Source organism: Daphnia pulicaria, chromosome 7, assembly GCF_021234035.1.
Source record: "Daphnia pulicaria isolate SC F1-1A chromosome 7, SC_F0-13Bv2, whole genome shotgun sequence".
In the NCBI taxonomy this organism is placed as follows: Eukaryota; Metazoa; Arthropoda; class Branchiopoda; order Diplostraca; family Daphniidae; genus Daphnia; species Daphnia pulicaria.
The window spans coordinates 1,848,287-1,863,439 of record NC_060919.1 but is presented as its reverse complement, the minus strand read 5'-3'; the positions used below and the strand labels follow the sequence as shown (position 1 = coordinate 1,863,439).

Below are 15,153 nucleotides of genomic sequence, written 5' to 3'. Positions count from 1 at the left end.
ATATACCTTTATTATGTAGATGTAGACGAAATGATTTATCAAATATACAAGATATTATTACACGCGCTATTCGATTTCCTATTCGCGCTCCATTTTCAGTGAGCTACTTTCAACTCTGCGCCACTTTATAACATCCGGAAAAGCAAACAGAATAAAGAGAACGAAAATACAGGATTGGTGCGAGTCTATCTTTGCGTTCCTATCTACTTGGCAATCGTCCGCGCGGAGAAACTAGTTTTTTGGGGGAAAATAGTTTCGATTGACGTTGACCAGATATTGATACCGTATTTGACTCGTCTATGTTATGGCAAGTCCGATGTCTGCGTGCCATTTCTTGTGGAATAGGAGGGAGGATTAATTCTGTTGGTGAGTGGAACAGGTACACCTTCATCTCGACAGTAAGTATATAGTGGCTATACACGGAGGACGTGGACAAACCATTCTTCAGCTGCACAGCAAGTATTCTACTGTCAAGTATCCATCTAAAAAATTCGTAAGTACACTTAATATTGAGTCTTTGTTTTAATCCTAAAATGTTTAGACTTGATTCCTATAAAACCTAACACCTAATCTTTCTGTCTTTGCTTATTACAATTCAGCCTGCAAGATGAATTTGATTTCGATCGTTTCCCTGATGGTTGTTGCTGCGTTGATGAATTCTGTCGATGCCCAGTGGAACGACGGCGCCGGTGGCGTCAAATGGCAGAAAAACTGCGACTACGTCGGCGGAGACATTGGCAACGTGCGAGTGGACGGACCGCACTGCGGAATGACTTGCTTGAATCGCTACGGATGCAATCATTTCACTTACAAAGACGGGGTGTGTTACCTGAAAACCCTCAAACTACCCTCTCGTCAAATCGAGTGTAGCGCATGCGATGTCTGCGGATTCCATCCAGACAGAAACTATTTGGCTGGCTGGCAATAACTGTCAAACCAGTAAACCTATTGTGGTTTGCCAGTTACAGTTTTTCATATCATCATGCTGATGTATAGACGAAATGATTTATCAAATACAACATATTATTACACGCGCTATTTCAGTTTCCCGCGATTAGATTGGCATTGGTGTACTTGACGCCCCCTATTGTTTCTGTCGTCACTCTGCCTCCGTGCATGGCATACTGTGCAAAGTTTCGACCGGGATTTCCCCATTCCATTTACATGTATCCTTGTCTGTAATAACACAGACGCGTGGGAGTTTCAGGTTAACGTCCCACGAACGCGGGAATGTTGACTCTCCAATGCAGTTATTTTCTACTTTCTATTTGGATTTCTTTTTAAAGTTGGCGATGATATGGGTAGAGTAATAGAATAATTATTCTACAACTAAAACATTTCAACGTTAATTATTTTTGTTTTTGTAAAATATTTTTAAAAAGTCAATTGGTATTCGTAATGTTTCAATCAATCAGGCAATGATGTTTACTGTGTTTTGTTCAATTTCATTTTCGTCTGCTTATTTTCATTTCAAATTTAATTTATCAAGAGCTTCACGAGGTGTAGTCGTTCTAAGGTCACTCTCTCATATTCGTTTAGAGAATTAAAATATGCTGAGTCAATTTAAAGAACTTGTTAGAGTTGTTTGATTGTCTTATTCCAAATCCAATGGTATGGTGTAAGCACATGTTTGTATCTTTCTCTGCAGCATGGTTCAACATCTGCTGGTGCTTTGTCTTTCACATAGTCACCCATTGGCACCTAGTCATCAAAGGCATTTTGAATTACCGTCATCTCTTTCCAGTCTGCCCCTCTCAACTCTCAATCTGCTTAATTCTTTGATATTTCAGCAAAGTAGTGCCAGCCCAGAAAGCCCTGGATAAAGATGAGTGAATATCAGACTATAGGTGAGATGTTGTCGATTAGTTTTCATCTTGTTGTTGTATCAGCAGATTATAAAATTGTATTTGGTCTCTGGGTATAGTGGGTGGCAATAATCTTGCTGTTTGGCTGTTTCATCAACTATACTTTATTTTTACATCCTATTTCCAGTGAATAGAAATTGCATTTGTTACAGCTGTGAATCTTATTGGATCTACAGCAAACAGATACATTTTTCGATCGATTTTTATTTTTCAGGGAATTGCTGTCGGTGATAGACATCGAACGACTGTGCGCAGTGCCAAAACATCCGGTTCCGCAATCATCACAGACGGTGTGCACAAGAATTTCCCATGCGGTCACTTTATTGCATCTTGATTCAAGAATCGACTCGTATCATCGTTGACCTCCAACACATGAACAGTATGCCGCTAATCTTAATAATTCGTTTTGTTTCGTATTATCGACGTATTTCCCTAGGTACAGTACACTTGTAATCCTATTGGTGCTAATATTTAGGCTTACAGGCAGTCTCTGTGGATTGGAGAAATGGCGGTAGAATAATCGGCTGGTGCTGATGTTGATATGCTTTACATAATCACTCGTCTAACTGGGGAAAATTTTAAAGACAGAATAAATTATCCTGATTGAGGGGTCCACCACTGCTCATACTCATCAAACTCAGCCAATCAACGACCACCAGAGATCAGTCTCTGGTCTGTCCAACATGTTTGTTTATTGGTGATAGAGTAATGCGAAGTTTCACCTGAACCCAATTATCTCTTATTTTTATTTTACGTCTTAATTAATGACCCAGGTTTCAAAACTGAGATGTCGTCGATCAGCCAGCTCTTATTGGTTTTGGCCTTTGGGCATCCAACCATCCAACATGTTCCCGGGATCGTGTAATTAGGTAAGAGCTTTGTTTTAAAGCATTTCCTATAGATTGTTGGTCAACAGTAGGCGACACAGTAGCCAAGTTTCTCTGTATCAATGCACCTGTTTTTCCTTGAACCTTTTCTCACCGTGTTTCAACACTGGTCTCGACCTTGCTGTCACTATTTAAAGGGACTAAACAAGAGTAATCACCATCCCATTCTTCCTCTGTCTGTGGCGGCTGCAACAGTTGAACTAGAAACTTGGAAAAATACTAGAAACAACCCAATTAGATAATACCACACTCGCCCACACTCCATGTGAGTATGCAACTGCAGTTGACTCCAACTGAAATTTAATTACTATTCACTTATTGGTTTAAATAATCACGAAAATGTATTTTGAAATCGCCAGCAATGTGAATTCAATTTCTGTTGCATTGACGGTTGCTGCGTTGCTGTTTGTCACGACCGATTGTGCCCGGAAGGATTGGAATACTGGCGACGGAGGTGTCAAATAGTTGCTCAACTGCGACTTTCCTAGCTCGGGACATAATCCAAGAAAGGACAACCGGTAATCAGTTTGGTTTTAGCACGTATTAGTTTATTAACTCACTTCTTCTTGTTGATTTCTTTACATCTAATGGTGGTGCAATTAAACCATTTTTAAGAACAGTTCCTGTCTCTTCCGAGGACATATTATTCTGTTTAGTTTTCTGTCGACATGTGATCATTAACTAAACCCGGTTAATGGCGAGGTCATGGAGCGAGCCACAGCTTGCGACATGGTATGTGCAACGCCAGTAGATTGTTATAATTCAACTGCGAAAATGTACTAATTTTATTTTTGTATTTTACAGCGCATAGTGTGGACTATAAATACTGCATTTCCATGTTTCTGGAATCGAAGGTAAATAATTTCCCGTTTTTGTGTTTCTTGTTGTCATCTCAGCACAATTAAATCACCACACAACCTGTCTACTATCGCTCTGGAAAGGGATAATAATTATTGATAAGTGTATAATTCCTTCCTTGGAAATTTACCTGAACTCATTTGATTTCCATAGTGATATAGGGTAGTCTATGTTATACTAATATAGCCTTTCGTATATTTAGATGCAGATGCATATTAGTAGAGTTTCATTCTATAGTGAAAGAGTCTTGGTGAACTTTCGTAAACTCTTCCATCAATTTATTAGTACTCGTCTCATCCATTCAACTCAGTCCCATTCACCCCGGTTGATTGATGTTTTTTAAACTGATAGACGCCTGCGTCATTGCACATTTTTCAAGTTTAAACAAAAAAATAGATTTCGTTTCATCAATTGATTTGGACTCGGATGCAACTGCGCGTCGATGCAATTAGACATATCGCGACGGTGGTGACATTTGTTTCACACTTTACCTCGTTTTCTCCCGTTTTTGGTGTTATCACCTCAATGTTGTTTCCGGTAATGTAGCACAGGTTGGTCGCCGCCGGCAGCAGTTGAATCCCATCCGCCCACTCGCCTATATCCGCACAGAGAGCCGTTTTAATATTAAATTTTTGCGTAGGCCATGTAGTTTGGTAGTGTCTTTGGTTGTGTGCATCGTTTAGAGTTTCAAGCTGGCACATCACGAAATGAAATTGCTTTATTCATCTATCGCCTATGAGAGACTACGCCCCATTGTTTCTTCCCTGTGTGGTGCTACACACACATCAGATTGTTTGATATCTCCGGCGTAGATGTGATAGAATTCTGGGCTTTTTATTTTTTCTGGTATGGATGCGTGGCAAGTCGACGCATATGCATAGTGTCACAATGATATATCTTACCTTTCTTTTTCTCTTCCAGATGGATGTGGTGGAATACGTACTTATATAAATTCCGAGACAACACTAGCGAAGCAGACAGTACTGACACTCTCATTGTTCCGGTTCAAACTCTCAGAGAAACAAGTCTTCTTTTTGTTACACGTAAAAGGAGCTGCTGATCTCAATCAGCTTTTGACTTGGAAAATCAACTGTGTTTCATCAACATGGGAATTTCAAATTTCCCGCCTCATCTGATTTTACTCGTTTTCCCGCTGATTTTAATCATCGACACGACGAAAGCCGTGGCCATCCACCACGAAAGGACATTGGGTAATTTCTCGTAATTTTATTGGATTGAATTTCGTTTGGAATGATTTGATTCGCTTACCAGTGGAAGAAAGACGTCGCCCGGATGAGACGGCCTCGATCAATTGGACGGAATTGATGGCCAATGGCGAGCTGGACCAACGGGCGAAACGGGCCCTGTTTCTCAACTTGGTCAATGCGCAGCAAGCCAAAGCCGAAGAAAACATACGTAGTAGCATTCATTCATCATTTATTGCTGCGGCATTTAATTACGATTATTGGATTGATTTTGGCATCGATCAAACAGGGAGGAGGAAGGATTTTTTCAAAGTCCTTGTCGCCGCTACATCAGCCGCCTCGATCAATGAACGCACCGATATTACGAATCATTCGGCCCAGAACGATGTTGAATAGTCGACGACCACCAGTTTCATGACTGCCAATCAAACGGCACGGACTTTGTCTTTTCCTGACGCGTGTGTACCAAGTACAGAGAACTTGTCATCTCTAGTCTGCATCAACAAAACAATACAGACGAATAAACGTTTCATCGTTTACTGTAGTCACTTATTAGACGTTGCTTAATTATTATTATCATTAGGCTGACACGATTTATACACTAACTTAGTTGGAAAAATATACTAGCATTTATTACTCTGCATCAAAAAAAGGATGCGCGTTTGTTTGATACATTTTTCAGATCCTTCGCTGATTTGAAATTGGAACGATTTTCCTTGGTTGTTTTAATTTTTGTTAATAGATGGCGTCGATCGGCTACTCATTTCAAAATCAAAACAAACCTTACGTCATGTTGGCTGTCGTGATTCTGGTTAATTTCTTCGCAAAATGGTAATATTTTTCATCCTTCCAAGTAAAATATTGTTAGTGTCTTACAGTCTATCAAGTGTTGTTGACTCAGTGAACAATCAAAATAGAGCTGAGTTTGTTGCTTTGTCATTATGCAAAGATTCTTATTTGGTTAGGGGAAAAGATTCTACAATCGATGCATAATTTGCGTATGGTGCTCAGTAAACATAGTATTTCTTTTCAATTATTTCTTAAGCAAAATTAAGGTCACCCCTGTCTACCCTACAGGTTACTCAGGAATACAATTTGTGTTTACAAAACGTTCAGCTAGCTAACTTACATCGTGGTTTACTAATGAGAAACCTGCAATTTTTCAGAATGGTCTGTTTAGAAAATTTGTTTCTGGCAATTTTCAAGCTACTTAATATTTATCTTTTTCATCAAATTGGAAACCCCACTAGAAATGAAAACCACATTTTCTTTTGACATCTGATTAACCGGCCAAATGGAGGCCATTGTCAGCAGTTTTAATTTAGGTAAAACAAAGTATTAATTTATCTTGGGTCCTATACCTTGCAAAACTTTTGATACCATTTTATTAGGTTGTTTTTATCGAGCGTCAGTCCTCAGCCAAATATTAATATACCGTCTCATCGACATTGACGCCCATTTCTGGAAACAAAGGCTGATAAGCAAAGTTGGAATCAACAGTTGGAACAGAAATGGCGCAATAAAACCCGACGTAAGTACGCAGATGTGAATTATTGATTCAACTGTCGTGAATACAGCTGCAGAAACGTTACCTAATTTTGCCATTTTTAATAGATGATACGTTTAGTACGCCTTGGAAGTTGTTGCACTGATTTTAGTCAACATTGATGATGTATTGTGCCGGGGTGTGTTACCTGAAAAATCACAAACTATCCACTCGTCGATCCGAGTGTAGCGCATGCGATGTCTGCGGTTTCCTTCCATTCCGATTCAACAAATAAGTTTCCTGGTTTGCCATTTTGTTGTTTCTCATCTTTCGTTTCGTACAAGTTGTATTCTTTTGCGCTTTTGCGCGTACAGATGTAGACGAAAGGATTTGGCGAATATAAGAAATGATGACAAACCGCGCTATTCAATTTCTTGATTGGATTTCCTAAAAAGTGGTTACATAACCTCATTTTCGAACGTGTCATGTGCCTCCTATAGATCCTAGTCGCAATTCTTGTTTCCTTGACGCCTCCTTTTGTTCCTGGCCGTCACGTGCATTACATGTGCAGCTTCAACGGGGATTTCCCCTCTGCGTTTGGTCCTTGTCTGTAACGCAGACGTGTGGGAGGTTCACGCCCTATTATTAGACCCGATAATATTGACTCCCATATGCATTTTTTTTTGGTACCTCCTGTTAGTTTTATTTTGGGTTTTACAAACTAATTTAGACGCAACTGTTGGACATCCCGTCGTAGTCAATATCACAAAGATGTTTTAATTATTCCAATTTTTTAAAACTGAAACGCTGGCCGTGTTTCTTATCCTGTTCAATGGGCTAAAACAACATCGTCATTCGTTAGTCATTCGTAGTAATTCAATCATTATTCTGTTAGGTGTAATCATTTTTAGGGTGACTCTTTTAGCGAAAAGAAACTTTTCAGGTTGCTTTTCAGACCAGTTGCTGAGACGATTACTTGGAAAGATGTAGCAGTTAATATTAATATTAATATGTAGCAGTATTAATATCTGCCCTTGGATGAAATGTTTTCAAATAACGCAAAAAAAATCAAGTTTCAAATTATTCCAAAGTTCTTTAGGCGAGATCTGAGTAGGAGTGTGTTGTTTGACCGCCAGATGACCGTCGTATCTGTCTTGCCAAAATCTTTTATTGGCCAAATTTGTCGACTTCGATTCTTATTATTAACTGAAAGTTTTGATTTCTTCTTGCTTTTTATGTTGTACTCATCGACGTGTTCATTGTGTTTAGATCAATTCATGGTATGGCAAGACTTTGATCTTGATTTCACATTTTTTCCTCTTCACCAGAGGCTAAGGATTAGAAGTTTAGAACCCCATTGTTTCCCTTAAGAATTTTGGTTCCAACTATTTTTGACTTCCTGCATTGGTTACCAAGGGCACAATACTTCAGTCAAAGTTAAACTGATGAGAATATTTCTGAATTGATTTTTGCAGGGTTAAAGGACTTGGTTTTCCTTTCTGTGCAAATGGACAGTTTCCCTTTGCCTGTCTTCAACATCGAGTCAGAAGATGAAGAAGATCATGAAGTTATTGAAGTTCAGCAAGATGTCAAAAACCCCAGGCGTGAACACTTGCACAAATTGTTGAATGACAGGAGCCTTTCGCTACCAACTCACAACCAAAATACCATTCTCAAGAAGCTTGAAGCCATTGCTGAAGAAAATCTTTTGAAAAAGGATCTGAGAGAAACAGTAATTGTTTACTTAATGTTATTCTAAATGTTGCCTTTAAACTAAAATGACTTTTCCCTTTTATACAGTGTTGTACTTTGCCAGGGAATCCAAGATCTACATTTCTTATGGTCTTCAGTCCAGATGGGTAAGTAAATTGACAAATGGGCAAACCTCAAGAGAGAGACTAATATCATCATTCTGTCACCCTTTTCTCAGTTCCAAGGTTGCTTCATCACATGGTGATCACAACATCAATGTGACTGACCTAAGGACTAATAAATGCATCTCCACTTTGACTGGACATCCCCGTACCCCTTGGTGCATTGCTTTCCATCCTCATCGCAATGACATTCTGGCATCAGGATGCCTTGGAGGGCAAGTTCGTGTTTGGGATTTGTCTGTAAGGTCTTTTTATTCTTTAAAATGAAGCCACTTTTCCTTTGTTCATGAGAACTGTTCTTTACCATCCACCTAGGGTGGGAGTGAAATGTGGTCAGTGACAGCCACAGAAGTGACCACAGTGATTGCTTCGCTTTGCTTTCACCCAAGTGAGAGGCTTCTTGTCATAGCCACCAACAGCACCTTGTATTTCTGGGATTGGAATATTCCCCAACCCTTTGCCAAATGTAGTACAGCCAATGAGAAGCAGAAACTCAGGTATTTTCTTCACAAGTCTCATTATTCATCGCCAATTCAATGAATAACCTCCCCTTTGTTTGTTTAGATATGTCAGTTTTGACCCTTTGGGTAACTTGTTACTCACTGGAATATCCAACACTTTTGGCACATCTGCCTTTGTGTCCGGTGCAAGTTCGTCTCTCTCAAGTGGTCCTTCGACATTAGGAGGTCCTGCTCAAGTCCCGAATCCTATACCTTACCGACTTGAACGCAATGAACAAGAACGGGAACGCAACCTTCAAAGTCGTTATCAGGTGAGTGTCATTGGTTTCTTTACAGCTGATTCATCACTTGACATTTCAATCATTTTTTCGCTTAGACATTACTCGACCAGTACGAAAGACTACGAGTTCGTTATCAGGAACTTCGCCATCGCGCTGCAGAACTGGAACTTAACGCCTCCGGTTCTAGTCAGAGTACTGGACCTTCAGCAGCAACAACTTCCGTTCATATCAATAGCGAGGTCCCTCTTCCTCCACCATCTGCTACTGTCGCTCCAACTCCTTCTACCGTTTCTTTTGCTCCCCTTGTTGAACCGTCCACTAGCAACAGCAGCCGGACGAGTCCTCCTCCCCCTCCGCCTGCTCCCACCCCTTCCGTTGAAGCGTCTCTATTGAGCGCCTCTTCGTCCAGCGACAGGTTCTGGCGCACGCTCATGAACGCGGCCGAGAACCTGCGAGCCCTCAGCAATATCGGTCGCACTCTGAACACCAATCAATCGCAGTCGTCTGGAACGGGAGATCAAGGCTCGTCCAGGCCGAGTGGAGCTTCGCTGGATCAAGATGCCCGGATGAGGATTCAGCTCCTCAGTCGACACATTGAGAATATGCAGCGCATTTGCCGTTCTCACCTGGAAATGACTCGGCACCGGCGTCAAGTCTATCGACTCCAGCAAATCCGGCGCATCCTGGAGGATCTTAGGGAACAAATTCGTTACCTTCAAGTTTGCGTCAGAGACAGTATTGACCTTGTCTCTCGACTGCGGACGAATCCCGTCACTCCAACTGGAACGAGCGGCCCGTCCTCGTTGGTTGACCGCCCACACTCTAGTCAACGTCAATCTACTGATGCCCTTGCTGCTAATCGTGAAGCAGGAGGGACAGCCGGGAGCAGCAACAGCGGCCCGATCCTTGAAAGTGATCTCCAGTTCAACAGTAGCGGACGAATGGTCCTGGGATCACGAGCTTATTCGCCCGTTCAGTGCCGCCGATTCGCCAATTATTTGTTTGGCCGTTTGCGTCGAATTGGACTCCAACATCACCGCGATGAACCGAGACTCAGACGCAATTTTGTTGCCGGAAGAGACACCAGATATCCCATCCGGTAAAATTCTATTGAAATTAGCTGTGGCTTCAATTTATTCAATTTTGTTTGGGTTTTTTACAGGCGATTGAGTCTTTATCAGAGTGGTCCTAGTTCGCCCCCAGTCAATCCGGTTGAACAAATTGACCCGCAACCGGGAACTTCTCGTGATTATTCCATGGAAATTGGTGGGTGTTGTAAACGTTATTACCTATAAGAGCTTGAAAATTTAATTCTAATTTCTTGTGTTGTTTCTTTTAAATTTTGTTAAGATTTGGCATTCAATGAAGTGATGCCGAGTTTGGATCGTGGATCGAGTCATTCGGTCGGCTGGAGAAGATCTCGGTTCTCTCGGATGACTCGTCGCAACAACTCACACATCTCGCCTAGGAGCAACTCGCTACTTCACGCCCGCCATTTGGGAATCCAGCGAAGAAAACCTTCACTGCTCAACCGCATTTTCCACGGGCGTACCCTTCAAAACCAAATGAGATCCCTGTCGACTCACCATTCGACATCGGAAGCCAGTGCTCCAGTCAATCTGGAAACTGGACAACGTTCCGGCGATCAGGTAACATTTTCTGATTAATATGAAATTGTCGTGGATTAATTTGTTATTTTGGCCATTTTTTTCAGTCACTTCGTCCTTTGATGGAGCGTCTAGAGTCGCATTTCCGACTTCAGCGTCAGACAATGGGCATATTGGCCCAGCTGAACGAAGCCGCTGTAGCCAACGGCATTGGCACAACTACCGATGGTTCCACGGCCGCTGGAGAAAGTTTGATCGACGGCGGTGGTGCGTCCACGGCCAGTTTTAGTGATAGCAGCGTATCATCCCGTGGTGGGCCGTGGGCCTCTAATGTCCTGCACAGCATCCGCCATTGGCGAGCCAGAAGAGATGCCTTTGAAAGAGCTCGTTCTTTCGAGTCCAGGTAAATTTGGTTGCTTAGTATGACTTCCTGACAAGTTAAATATTTTCACTTTTATTCGAAACAGATTATCCTCGGGTGGCAGCTTGGATCGTTTCCAACCACCCAGGCGGATGGATAGTAGCCTAAACATTGGATTTCCGCCACGTTATCGCCCATTTCGCCTTGTAGAAGATGAAGACAGTTCCGATACAGACACTGGTAAAATTCGTCCTTTTGCGACGAACATTTCTCATTTTATCATTGATTTGACTGTTAATGTTCATGTTTTTAATTTACTGGCCCACTTTTTCAGATGTGACGGCCGAGTCCGCCGCAACGGCAGCGAATCGTTGGCGACAGTCGAGTCCCATTCGTTCACCCCGGGGTGTAGAGCAGCGAATGAGGTAAACAATGTTAATCGCTTCATTCGGACAGCAGTTTTTAACCTGCCAATTATATATTTGACAGGCTTTTGTGGAGAGAGTATTTGTCTCAGGTAGTTAATGTGCAGCTAAACAATATGGGTGATGGAGGCGGAAGCAGCAACGCTCCCAGCTCTCAACAGCCAGGAGCGCCGGATAGCGGAGGCGATAACAACGACCAAGAACGAACTCGTTATCGTCTTTGGCTTTCGACTATGGTGGAAAGTCTCACCAGTTTCTTTTCCCAACACGGAATCAATTCATCTGATTCGGTCGATGTGACTCCAGCACCTACTCCGCAACCACCAACAGCAACGACGACAACATCGGTAGCCGGAAGCAGTCAGGCCAGACCATTTCCAGGAATTCCACCCAGACCTGGAACTTCAGCTGTTCCCCAGTCATTCCCTTACGTTTCCCGTTTCTCCAACGCGATGAGAGACGAAGGATTCGTGGCTGCGGTAGAGGAAGGCCCCACTTCGCCGACTATTGGCAGACCCCGAAATGTCCCGCCACCTTGGAGAGTTTTCCCGCGTGTCGGACATGTCATGGGAGGAGGCGCTGGAGCTGCCGGAATTGCTTTTGGGGGAGCCGAACAAGGACCAGGCCAACAGCGCTGGACTCTCCGCCGGAATGCGGAATCACAAGTGTCACTCAGCGCCCATCTGACGTACCGCATCCAGGCCTGGAATTTCTGCGCCAAAGACGGATGCATTCCCGACATCCGCGATCCTTACGCCAACATTGTCGTTCCCGAAAGCAAAATCCACAATGACGCCAGTGTCGATGTTTCAGCTGACGGCCGGTTCCTCGTTACGCTCGTCCCTTGCACTTCACTCACTGGAGCTCTCATTAGTACTAACAAAACAGAATTTTAATTTGTTATTATTGAATTGAATTGATTGTGTTTTTTTGTATTTTTTACCAGGTCTGCATAGTTTAGAACCGTCTCGGTTGGGCTTGTGCCTTGCACAAGTCAATGTCGACCAGTTTGTCGTGTCCGTCAGCATTTCACCAACTTGTCGCCATCTTCTGCTGGGCTTGGCGAGTTCCCGCGCCCTGTCTGTGGCCAGTCGTGATCATGCTCTTCCAACACTCTGGGCCCAGGTGTATCAGATTCCTACCAAAGTCTTTCAAGCTCAGAGAAACAATCCGTCAACTACGGCTGCTAATGCTGCAACTGCTGCTGGCCAAAATAGTGTCGGCGACCTTCCGGCTGACCAAATGCATCCGCTGTTAGAAAAGAAGCAGAGCATTCCACCGCCACAAGGCAGTTTGCTCCACGTACGTGATTTAAGTCAAACGACTGACGTTGGATTGACAAGTCTCAATTGCATTCGCTGGATTCCTACTGCTGGGCAGGGATTTGTATTGGGAACCAATAAAGGTCATCTCAAGGTGATTGATTGAGATTCTGTTGGGATTTTTATTCGTTTTTTTTTTTCTTTATTTTTTTTCATGTGTAGAAGCTATGAAAATTGAAAATACATTTCCCAGACGCGTTTCTAAAATGTTTTATTTTTTCCGAAAGTTTGAAAACTGTTTTTAATAACCCGGCAACGTTGATTTATTTTCTCTTCCCTTTCAAATCCCATCTTCATTCTGTTCTTCACACGTTTACGTTGTTATTAATTTATTTCCTAGTCGAAACTTGTTAAGTAAGTTGGCTTACAACAAAACTCGTTTAAGAAAAGTCGATAAACGAAATGAATTCGGTAGAAATCTCTAGTTTTATCCCCAAACTTGGTCTAGTCGTAGTAGGAATTGTGTTGGTTGAATGCACTCGGCGAGGCTTGAATTACCTGCAGCGAAAAAATTCAAAGCCAGTGATTAGACAAGTGATTTTCTTTCCTGATAAACAAATTGCCTGTAAAGACTTTTTCGATTCAGTCGAAGGCTGTTCGAGGATTCGCTGCGATTTCAGCCACACAACAACTGGCTTCAGGTTGGACATATATGAGTTTTTTGTGTGTCGGTCTATGACTGTAGAAGAACCTTTATTTTATCACTTTTTGCAATGCAGGCAACTACTTTCCCACATCAAGTCAGCAAGGAAATCTATCGACATTGCTGTTTACTGCATCTCTTGTTTTGAGATTGCAGATGTTGTGTTGCAACGTCACAAAGTTGGAGTCAGAGTCAGAGTGATTACAGACCAGAGCATGGAGATAGCTTTCGGATCCCAGAATCACCGTTTTATGAAAGATGGTAAAGGACTTTATACAAATTTTAGGAAGCATGCTTATTTTCCACTTATCAAACAGGGATCAGGGTACATACCAACAAACCCCCATTTCTAATGCACCACAAGTTTTTTATTATTGACGATGAGCTGCTTTGCTCTGGGTCCTTCAACTGGACTTCACAAGCTGTCACTGGTAACAACGAATCTGTCATAATCACTAATGATCCCTGGACCGTTGAACCTTTTTGTGCTGAATTTCAAAAATTGTGGCAAGAAACTAAGCCTGGAAATTAACTCTTGTATTTATAGCTAATACAATAGATTTTCTGTTTATTATAATCTTCACCTTTATTAGGGGGACTTCTTCTTTACCTCTTAAAGGGACCTTGAATTTTTGTTTGCCAAAATTTCACTTATAGCACTTGCGATTCCGATACCTGCTCAGAGACAGTAGAACTCCAATAAGTTCTTGAATAAATTCTTTAACTATTTTCATGATCAACAATAGAACTACATTGAATTTTAAATATTTTAAATGTCCAACGATAGAACTCCAACGATTTTAAAACTATTTTCATGTCCGATCGATAGTAGAACTTCATTGAATTTTGAATATCTCAAAGTCCGACAATCCATCCATCCTTGATTCCTTTCCGTACAGTCAAACGTGGAGGAATCTTTTGGCTCCGTCAGTAGGTGGCTAAAATCAAGTTGTCCCCCAGCCGCCAGATGACGTGAGTCTCTGTGAGAGGACGAAATTTTCGCCATTTTGTTCCGAAACGCCAACTGAAAAGGTATTCCAAATTCGTTACGGAATTGCGGTGTCGATCTACATTTTCAGCATTGAAATTTAATGGTAAATTCTAGTTTGGATTTCTCAAGTGTAATTAATCCTAGACGTTGCTGTGTCAATTTACAGGCAATCTGGCATATAATTTCCATTTGGCCAAATAATCGATCACGTGGACTGAAACTGCTTTCCATTTTGCCGAAATGTCGTCCGTTGTTAGCTGTACCATAGACTACGGCTGTACTTGTTCGGATGTAGTCTCATCTCACGCAGAAACACTACAGAGGTAGCAGAGTAATTTTGTTGATAAATATCTCTGCAATTATGCTATAGATTTTAATAGTTGGTGTTCAGGTTGGATATCCTGTTGCAGAACGTGAGAACTCAACAAAGTCTGAGCTCCATGGCTGGCATCATGGCCACAGTGGTTTCGTTGCAGCCAGATGGTGAAAGGTGTGATCTTGTCAAGTTGAGCTGCAGCATCCTGCATGCAGTTTATCGAGCTGGTGCTATCCTGAAGTGTCATTGCAGGAAGACTTTAACACTTAAGAATTAGATTTACAGAATTATCTTTTCATGGCATTTAAAATTCATTTGCCAATGGAATCTTGGAAAAATGTCTGATGTCATTTGTTTTACACGATTTCTTTTGCATTCCTTTTTCCCCATAGGACTTGGTGATACTTAAACTATGCCTGTGTAGTGGTTTTGCAGCCTGTTTCCAGTTGAGAGATGTAATTATGCAGCTGATACAGGAATGAAGAAAAAGAACTGAAGAAGCTGTGCTGGTGTTCTCCTGAAATTGCTGTGCCACAAGAGTTGCAGATAGTGTTTGGTTCCTCATAGAAGT

The 15,153-nt window shown here is 41.9% G+C and overlaps 3 protein-coding genes and 2 long non-coding RNA genes across 18 annotated transcripts; all 5 read left to right on the top strand.

Annotated features, from left to right (window-relative positions):
• Positions 1–365: 365 nt before the first annotated feature.
• Positions 366–3,479, top strand: LOC124350245. 6 transcript variants are annotated; one of them, XR_006920563.1, is made up of 8 exons: positions 366–493; positions 600–1,611; positions 1,688–1,847; positions 2,080–2,244; positions 2,302–2,734; positions 2,890–3,017; positions 3,112–3,270; positions 3,373–3,479. It is a non-coding gene; the product is annotated as an uncharacterized LOC124350245 (long non-coding RNA). The 6 variants fall into 6 exon arrangements; XR_006920562.1 differs by lacking the exon at positions 3,373–3,479 and having other exon boundaries at positions 2,349–2,734; positions 3,112–3,309; XR_006920561.1 differs by lacking the exon at positions 3,373–3,479 and having other exon boundaries at positions 2,341–2,734; positions 3,112–3,309.
• Positions 3,480–3,563: 84 nt separating this feature from the next.
• Positions 3,564–5,359, top strand: LOC124350127. 4 transcript variants are annotated; one of them, XM_046801147.1, is made up of 3 exons: positions 3,564–3,606; positions 4,532–4,821; positions 4,883–5,359. In XM_046801147.1, exons 2-3 carry the CDS (start codon positions 4,716–4,718, stop codon positions 5,209–5,211), a joined length of 435 nt encoding a protein of 144 aa, XP_046657103.1. In that variant the 5' UTR covers positions 3,564–3,606; positions 4,532–4,715; the 3' UTR covers positions 5,212–5,359. The 4 variants fall into 4 exon arrangements, with proteins under 4 accessions (XP_046657103.1, XP_046657105.1, XP_046657104.1 ...); XM_046801149.1 differs by having other exon boundaries at positions 3,570–4,821; positions 4,883–5,026; positions 5,105–5,359; XM_046801148.1 differs by having other exon boundaries at positions 3,570–4,821; positions 4,883–5,029; positions 5,105–5,359.
• Positions 5,360–5,592: 233 nt separating this feature from the next.
• On the top strand, positions 5,593–6,714 carry LOC124350242. 6 transcript variants are annotated; one of them, XR_006920551.1, is made up of 4 exons: positions 5,593–5,646; positions 5,893–6,140; positions 6,207–6,346; positions 6,430–6,714. It is a non-coding gene; the product is annotated as an uncharacterized LOC124350242 (long non-coding RNA). The 6 variants fall into 6 exon arrangements; XR_006920548.1 differs by having other exon boundaries at positions 5,596–5,813; XR_006920547.1 differs by having other exon boundaries at positions 5,596–5,818.
• A 726-nt stretch (positions 6,715–7,440) lies between these two features.
• LOC124349392 lies at positions 7,441–12,832 on the top strand. Its single transcript, XM_046799953.1, has 14 exons — positions 7,441–7,581; positions 7,777–8,033; positions 8,102–8,160; positions 8,232–8,415; positions 8,491–8,672; positions 8,740–8,947; positions 9,013–10,016; positions 10,080–10,183; positions 10,268–10,566; positions 10,632–10,927; positions 10,992–11,125; positions 11,220–11,310; positions 11,375–12,183; positions 12,257–12,832. The coding sequence occupies exons 2-14, from the start codon at positions 7,809–7,811 to the stop codon at positions 12,736–12,738; spliced, it is 4,077 nt and encodes a 1,358-aa protein (XP_046655909.1). The 5' UTR covers positions 7,441–7,581; positions 7,777–7,808; the 3' UTR covers positions 12,739–12,832.
• Positions 12,833–12,920: 88 nt separating this feature from the next.
• Positions 12,921–14,094, top strand: LOC124349998 (mitochondrial cardiolipin hydrolase-like). The gene is made up of 4 exons (XM_046800967.1): positions 12,921–13,273; positions 13,352–13,536; positions 13,593–13,812; positions 13,869–14,094. Exons 1-3 carry the CDS (start codon positions 13,035–13,037, stop codon positions 13,805–13,807), a joined length of 639 nt encoding a protein of 212 aa, XP_046656923.1. The 5' UTR covers positions 12,921–13,034; the 3' UTR covers positions 13,808–13,812; positions 13,869–14,094.
• The last annotated feature ends 1,059 nt before the right edge of the window (positions 14,095–15,153 follow it).

What these genes read in the sequence shown, in the direction of transcription:
- LOC124349392 (XM_046799953.1), top strand. Translation starts at nt 7,809, where the DNA reads ATGGACAGTTTCCCTTTGCCTGTCTTCAACATCGAGTCAGAAGATGAA. An exon ending in ATGGTCTTCAGTCCAGATGG is followed by an intron (nt 8,161 to 8,231) that starts GTAAGTAAATTG and finishes CCCTTTTCTCAG; the next exon opens with TTCCAAGGTTGCTTCATCAC. An exon ending in GACACCAGATATCCCATCCG is followed by an intron (nt 10,017 to 10,079) that starts GTAAAATTCTAT and finishes GGTTTTTTACAG; the next exon opens with GCGATTGAGTCTTTATCAGA.
- LOC124349998 (XM_046800967.1), top strand. Translation starts at nt 13,035, where the DNA reads ATGAATTCGGTAGAAATCTCTAGTTTTATCCCCAAACTTGGTCTAGTC. An exon ending in CACACAACAACTGGCTTCAG is followed by an intron (nt 13,274 to 13,351) that starts GTTGGACATATA and finishes TTTGCAATGCAG; the next exon opens with GCAACTACTTTCCCACATCA. An exon ending in TCACCGTTTTATGAAAGATG is followed by an intron (nt 13,537 to 13,592) that starts GTAAAGGACTTT and finishes CTTATCAAACAG; the next exon opens with GGATCAGGGTACATACCAAC.
- LOC124350127 (XM_046801147.1), top strand. Translation starts at nt 4,716, where the DNA reads ATGGGAATTTCAAATTTCCCGCCTCATCTGATTTTACTCGTTTTCCCG. An exon ending in CCACCACGAAAGGACATTGG is followed by an intron (nt 4,822 to 4,882) that starts GTAATTTCTCGT and finishes TTCGCTTACCAG; the next exon opens with TGGAAGAAAGACGTCGCCCG.